The 7,664-nt window shown below is 62.1% G+C and overlaps 1 protein-coding gene across 1 annotated transcript in view; it reads left to right on the top strand.

Moving 5' to 3' along the window:
- Positions 1 to 7,664, top strand: part of SND1 (staphylococcal nuclease and tudor domain containing 1) — a 79,204-nt gene that overhangs the window by 44,654 nt on the left and 26,886 nt on the right. The window contains exon 12 of the mRNA XM_039704571.1: positions 3,866 to 3,966. Within this exon, the coding sequence (XP_039560505.1) occupies positions 3,866 to 3,966 (101 nt within the window). The remainder of the gene's footprint in view (positions 1 to 3,865; positions 3,967 to 7,664) is intronic.

The following is a 7,664-nucleotide window of genomic DNA, read 5'->3' as shown; positions in this document are numbered from 1 at the left end:
GGCCCCCCCGTGTCCCCGCGGCCCCTCGGAGCCCCCCGTGGGATGAGGGAATAGCAGGGAATGGCAGCGGCACGGCCCCGAGCCCGCCCCGCCCTCCCCGTCCCAAAGGTGGGGCTGCTCCCGGCCCTTCCCAGCGGGATGAGCCCCCCTCCCACCCCGTTCAGGCAGCCCCCGGGAGGGGTCCCTGCCCCTGCTGTCCCCCCTGGCATGGGGACATGTCCCCGCTGCCGGGGGTCCTGAGGCTGGAGCAGGGGATGTGCCCGGAATGTCCCATTGTGTCCCCCCAGCCCAGACTGGGGCTGGAACTGGGACAGGACCACGAGGGGAGCCTCCCCCACCTTGGGACCAGCAGGGGACAGGGTGGCAGGGGCCACACCCTGGGGACAAGGAGCTGGGGACAACCTCGTTGGGACCCTGGTCCTGGGGACAGTGAGGCAGGGGCCACACCCTGGGGTCAGCGTGTTGGGAACAGCCTCGCTGGGACCCCGATGCTGGGGACAAGGCTGAGGGCCGTGTCCTGGGGACCCCATCCTGTCCCCCCATGTCCGGGCACCCCCGGCTCTGTGCTGGCCAGCCCAGGCAGTGAGTGCTGGGGTACAGGGTCCCTGTGGGATCCGGGTCCCTGTGGGATCCAGGTCCCCGTGGGTTCCAGGTCCCCGTGGGTCCCCGTGGGTGACATTGGCGGCGGTGGCCGCGCAGCCCGTGCGGTGCCGCCGTTCCGGGCTGGATGCGCTCCCGGGAGCGGAGCTGCCGAGTGATTTAATCCAGCCTGACTGCAGCTGACCTTGGAAAGCCGCCCGGCTGCTCCGGCTGCTCCGGGGGGAGCGCAGCCCAGGGGTGCCAGGGGTCCCTGCACCCCCGGCCCTTCCCAGCCCTGCCCGGGCACCTTGCCCTTGGACCCGGGAATGCTCTGCCTGCTGTCCCCGGTGCGGAGCTGTGGGGTGACAGTGCCACGTCTGGTGTCACACGGACCCCGGCCTGCCCTCAGATGATCCCGGGCATTGTCCCTGCAGCTCTGGGTGCTTCCAGCTGAGCAGCACGCCCAGGGCCTTTCCCAGCTTTCCCTGTTTGGTGTGTTCTGTGGGGCTGGTGTGATCCAGGGAGGGACGTGGAACTTCATGGAATCATGGAATGGTTCCAGCCCTGCCGTGGCAGGGACACCTTCCCCTATCCTGAGTGGCTCCCGACCCCATCCAGCCTGGCCTTGAGCACTTCCAGGAATCCAGGGGCAGCCACACCCTGTGCCAGGGCTCCACCTGGCCTTGTGGAACTTCATCCCATTGTCCTTAACCCATGAATCCCTCTGTGGAGCCTTCCTGCCCCTGGGCACAGCCGATGCAGCAGGACACAACACAGGGCTTTGCTGCTGAGGGGTGACCCCATCCCACCTCATCCCATCCCATTATCCCATCCCATCCCATCCCATTATCCCATCCCATCCCATCCCATTATCCCATCCCATCCCATCCCATCCCATCCCATCCCACCTCATCCCATCCCATTATCCCATCCCATCCATCCCATTATCCCCTCCCATTATCCCATCCCGTTATCCCATCCCATTATCCCATCCCACTCTCCTGGCTCCTCCCCGGGCCCGGGGATCCCCGTTCCCCCCGGCTGCTCCGCCGCCGCCTCTCCCCGTTCCCGGTGCCGCATCCCGAGCCAGGTGTTTCCCACGCCAGCCGCTCCTGAGCCAGACATCTCGAAAGCCCTGGAGCAGCTGAATTCCCAACCTGCCTCTCGGAGTAATCGGCATCTCTTTTTCCCCTCCAGTGGTTCCGACGGGAGCTTTGCTGCGAGGAATCGCTGTAACCGCTCCCCTTAATTGGCTCTTTCCTGCCGGAGCCCCCTCTCCGCGCGGAAAAGCCGCGGCTCCGGCGCCCTGCCAGACGCTCCGGCCCTCTTTGCATTTTGATGTTGGTTTAATGAGTGATTTTCGGGATGAGCCGAGGCTTTGGAGGGGTTCGGGGATGCTCCTGCCTCGCCTGTCTGGCTGCCTTTGGCTCAGCGCGGCTCCGGCCATGCGGAACGGGAACAGGAACAGGAGAGGGAACGGGCCTGGGAAAAGTCCAGAGGGGCCGAGCCCATCCCGAGGCAGCAGCACTGGGATGTCCCCAGAGATCCCCACATGCCCCCCGTGTCACCCCAGTGTCACCCCCTGTACCCCAGAGCCTTGGTGTTCCAGCTGATACCAGGAGAGCATGGAGGATGGAGCTTCCCTGGGCAGCACAGGGGTGGGGCTGGGTGGGATTTCCATGGGAATGGCGCCTGCAGATGGGGGATGTGAGGCCGGGAACTGCTGGGGGTGATGCCTGGAGGAGGGAAGGTGCCAAGGGGACCTTGCAGGGCCTGAAGGAGCTCCAGGAGAGCTGCAGAGGGACTGGGGACAAGGGACAGGAGCCAGGGAATGGCTGCCAGTGCCAGAGGGCAGCCATGGATGGGAGATTGGCCATGAGGAATTGCTGGCTGGGCTGGAATTGCCAGAGCAGCTGGGGCTGCCCCTGCATCCCTGCAGTGCCCAGGGCCAGGCTGGACACTGGGGCTGGAGCAGCCTGGCACAGTGGAGGTGTCCCTGCCATGGCAGGGTGGCACTGCAGGGGCTCTGAGGTCCCTTCCCACCCAAACCATTGCAGGATTCCCTGATCCCTGCACGTCCCAGCTCACCCCAAGGCTGGTGCAGTGGGAGGTGATGCATCCCACAGGATCTGGCCCTGAGGTGTTCCCAGTCCCTGTCTGGGATCCTGGAGCGGTGGCAGCAGGGTCCCCATCCCTCCTGCTGTGTCGGAGCCGTGGGGGCATGGTGGGATTCCAGGCTTGGGATGCTCCCTGCCTGTCCCAGCCCTTCCCATCCTGCCTGGACACCCTGATTCCAGGGCACAGCCCTGGTGGAGTGGGGAATGTGGTGTCCATAAACCGGGAAGTGCCGGGGCCGCTGCACCTCGGGGTCCCCACGGAGCTCTGGGGACACCTGGCAGGTGCCAGGATCCCAACTGGGATCTTGTCCTGCCTGGAAGCTCCTGGTTTAATGTGCCTGGAAGCTCTGGTGGTGCCAGAGCTGCTGGGAAACGGCTCCGTTCCCTGGGCAGGCAGAGAGAGGGGCTGGAGACTGGCACTGGGACTGTGGGCACAGGGAGGGTGGGCATGGGCATGGGGGTGGCATCGGGGATGGGGAGGGGGATGAGGATGAGGATGGGGGCCTGGCTGGCTGATCCCAGAGATCTGGGCATGGAAAAGATGAGGATGAAGATGGGGATGAAGGCCTGGCTGTCTGATTACAGAGATTTGGGCATGATGAGGATAGGGATGGGGATGGGGATGGGGATGAGGATGAGGATGAGGGCCTGGCTGGCTGATCCCAGAGATGTGGGCATGGAGAGGATGAGGATGGGGATGACAATGAGGATGAGTATGACGATGAGGATGAGGATGAGGATGGGGATGGGGATGAGGATGACAATGAGGATGAGGATGATGATGAAGATGAGTATGACGGTGAGGATGAGGATGGGGATGATTATGAGGATGAGGATAGGGTGGGGATGAGGATGAAGATACAGATGAGGACGAGGATGGGGATGGGGATGAGAATGGGGATGAGGATGAAGATACAGATGAAGATGAGGATACAGATGAGGATGAGGATACGGATGAGGATGAGGATGGGGATGGGGATGGGGGTGGGGTTGAGAATGAGAATGGGGATGATGATGGCAATGAGGATGAGGATGAGAATGGGGATGAGGATGAGGAGGATGAGGATGACGATGATGATGATGATGAGGACGGGGTGAGGGCCTGGCTGGCCGATGCCGGGCTGTGCCGTGGGGCCGGGCAGCGGGCCCTGAGCCGTTCCCTGTTGCAGGTGAACGTTTCCGTGGATTACATCCGCCCTGCCAGCAGCGCCACCGACACCGTGCCGGCCTTCGCGGAGCGCACCTGCGCCACCGTCTCCATCGGCGGCATGTGAGTCACCCGGGACCGCCCTGCCCCTGGAATTCCCACCCGGCCTTCCCACCCGGAATTCCCACCCGGAATTCCCACCTGGAATTCCCACCCACGCACCTGCGCCACCGTCTCCATCGGCGGCATGTGAGTCACCCGGGACCGCCCTGCCCCTGGAATTCCCACCCGGAATTACCCCTGGAATCCGCCCTGCCCCTGGAATTCCCACCTTCCCACCCGGAATTCCCACCTGGAATTCCCACCCAGCCTTCCCACCTCGCCAGGGCTCTGTGGGGTTGGAGGGTGGCTCGCTCCCCACTTGGCCTGGGGTCAGCCCCCATTCCCGACATCCCAGTGCTGGGATTCCTTAGGGTACATTGGGATGCTGCTGTCTGGACCCCCCCACCACAGCTGCATCAGTTTTGGGGGATATCGGGATCAGGTTCTCCCCAATCCCAGAGCCTCAGGGGTGGCTGTGGAGGAGTAATCCCTGCTGTGTATCCCAGGATGTTTGTCCTTCCCAAGGACCCCTCCCTGATTTCCGTTCTCCATGAGAAGGTTCAGGAGTGGGGGGTGTTCCAGAGCAGCTTTCCCTCAGCCAGAATTTGTGATTTCCCCCTCGGGGCACGGGGTGCAGCACATCCCTGTGGATAGGCCAAGCCTCCGGCTCATCCCTGTGGATAGGCCAAGCCTCCAGCTCATCCCTGTGGATAGGCCAAGCCCCCGGCTGGCAGCGGCTCCGGGAGCTGCGTAGGGAGGATTTGTCATAGGCCCTTGGTTGCTTTCCCAGTTTTTTTTCCCGGTAGCAGCTATTTTGGAAAGCGCCCAAAGCGCTGCAGCGCTGCCTTTCCCTCCCTGATCCAGGGGCTGTGAGAGCTGCACTTCCCTTCCTTCCCTTCCCTGAAAATCTGGGAGAGCTGCCTTCTGCTGCTCCCTGATCCCGGGGCTGGGAGAGCTGCCCCTGCATTCCCGGGATGTTCCACAGTGCCATTCCCAGGGCTGCATCACAGGGTATTCCACAGTGCCTGTGCCATTCCTGGGATGTTCTACAGTGCCTGTGCCATTCCCGGGATGTTCCACAGTGCCATTCCTGGGATATTCCACAGTGCCTGTGCCATTCCCGGGATGTTCCACAGTGCCTGTGCCATTCCCAGGGTGTTCCACAGTGCCTGTGCCATTCCCGGGATGTTCCACAGTGCCTGTGCCATTCCTGGGGCTGCATCCCGGGATGCCGGGGGTGGAACAGAGCAGGGTCTGTGTCCCGAGGCCTTTGCCAGGCTGGGATGGAGCAGGGAATAAAGCCTGGCTTGTCCTCCTGGAGTGTCCGCCCGGCATCTGGGCTGGGCTGAGCCTGCTTGGAATTCCGGGCACGGCGGCGCCGGGGCGGGAGCCAGGGCAGGAGCTGCAGCCCCAATCCCAGCTCCAGGCACTGGGAACTGGGGCTGGAGCACAAACCCAGCTTCTCCTGCTGGGTCCTGCTCATATCCCAGCCTGGATCCCTGCCTGGATCCCTGCTCATCTCCCAGCCCCTGTCCCTGCCCACATCCTGCCCATTTTCCTGCCTGGATCTCCTCTGCATCCCTGTCTGCATCCCTGCCTATCCCTGCTTGTGTCGCTCCCTGGATCCCAGGATCCCTCCTTCCCACTTCTCCCTCCCATCTCCTCCAAGTTTTGGGCCTGATCCCTGCCCTAGGAATGCTGGTGCATTCCACAGCATCCCAGAGCATCCCATAGGATCCCAGAGCATCCCACAGTTCTGCACAGCATCCTCCACCATTCCATAGCATCCCACTGCATCCTGCATCATCCTCAGAAAAAAAAGCTCCTAGAAATCCCTAATCCCACATCTCAGGAGCACCCTGTGCTGTAATTCCAGGCACAATTCCCAGCAGGAATGGGGAGTCCCTTCCCTGGGGGCAGCAGGATGCTGCAGTTTGGGAGGATTTGGGGATTGGGATGGGTTTGGCACCTGTGATCCTGATCCCAGTCCCGATCCCAATCCATGCTGGGCACCAGCTCCAGTGGGATGAAACCCCTCCAAAACTTCCTTTGGGAAAAGGAAATGTAGGAGGAGCTTAAAAATTGACATTTTTGGCTTGACATTCCCAATTTGGTGTTTTCCAGCCTAAGGAGATTTTTCCCATTGTATTCCCAGTCTTTAATTTGGGATCTGGGATTAATTGGGGGAGGCTCCTTCCATCCAGGCCACAGCTCCAGCTCCATTCCAGAGCTTTGCTGGGACCTGGGAATGGGGGGTGCCTCCCAGGGAGCCAGGTTGCAGCAGGGGCTGGAATTCATGGGCTGGAATTCCTTCCCTGAGCCGTTATCCCTGCCTGCCTCTCCCTCGCCCTCCTTCCTGCAGTGCTCCTGGGGCATTTCCTTGGGTGCCAGGATCAGTCCCCCTGGGAATTCTGAGCCTTAGAACCTCTGAACCCCGAAAGCATTTGGGCTTTTCCCGGGATTTCCAGGCCAGTGTAGTGTTCTGGCACTGGGAAGCAGCCAGATTTCATGGCTGGGATCACTGGGAATGTCCAGAGCATCCAGGCTGCGGTGGCCCAGGGAGGGGACACGTGGGACACTTTCCTATCCCCTTTTCCAGGATTTCACTGGGATGGGGAGTGGGATGTCTGGGATGGGGGGTGGGATGTGTTCAGAATGAGGAGCAGGATTTCACTGGGATGGGGAGTGGGATGCCTGGGATCTGGAATGTCAGGGAGCTGCCCTGGCCCTTCCCTGGCCTCCCCCAGCTCCTGCTCCTGCCCCAGCATCCCCGGGGTGCCCATTCCCGGGGTGCCCGTTCCTGGGGTGCCCATTCCCATGCTCAGCATTCCCAGTGCTCAGCATTCCCAGGCTGCCGCAGCTGCTCCGGCTGCAGCGATTCCCTCGCTCGCCAATCCCGAATTTTTTGATTCCTCCCCCTGCTCCGAGACCTAATTTCGGCTCCCGGTGCTGGATTTGCCCTTCCCCCACTCGGGAAGGGGCACACCCGGGATTCGGGAAGGGATCAGTCCCTCCATCCTCTGGATAGCTCCTCTTTTTTGGGGATAGGGAGGGAATTAGCCGGGGGGCGGTGACTGGAGGAGAATTAGGGAAGTGCTGGCGAAGGAGAATTCATGGATTTGCTGAAAGCAGTGGAATGTGGTGGATTCACTCCTGCCTGCCTTGCACAGTCCCCCTTGCTGATCCCAGAAATCCCAGTTCATGGGAGAGCTGCTCCCAGCCCCTTCCCAGGGAAATGGGGGTGGGGGGGTCTCCCTGTCCAAGCCCCCCCAAACTGGTGCCCAAATTCTTTCCCTGAAAAAGGTGGGATGGTGGAATGAAGGAGATTCCCGTGGGCTGGGGGCCATCACCTCTCGGGTTTGGGGGAGAATCCGAGGGTGGTGCCCCCCTCCCAAACCAGTGCCCACCCCCTGCTCCCAGAAAAAAGTGATGGGAGTGGGAAATCCAGGAGGAGGCTCCCGTGGGCTGGGAATGCTGAGCCTGCTGGGCTTGGGCTGGGGCGGGAGGGGAGCTTTGGGGTGAGATCATTGGGGTGCTCCTGGGAGGCTTCTCCCTGTGGCATGAGTGCAGTTTGGGTCCCCCACTGTGCCCAGAGAGCTGGGATGTGTCACTCCAGGGCCTTCCCTTGGGACGGGATTGGGGTGTGATGGGATTGGGTGGGATGGGATGGGACTGGGGTGGGATGGGATGAGATAGGATGGGGTGGGATTGGGGTGTGA

Source organism: Passer montanus, unplaced genomic scaffold (assembly GCF_014805655.1).
Source record: "Passer montanus isolate IOZ18808 unplaced genomic scaffold, ASM1480565v1 scaffold177, whole genome shotgun sequence".
Lineage (NCBI taxonomy): Eukaryota > Metazoa > Chordata > Aves > Passeriformes > Passeridae > Passer > Passer montanus.
Note: the sequence above shows the minus strand (reverse complement) of the source record. Positions and strands in the feature narration are given on the sequence as shown.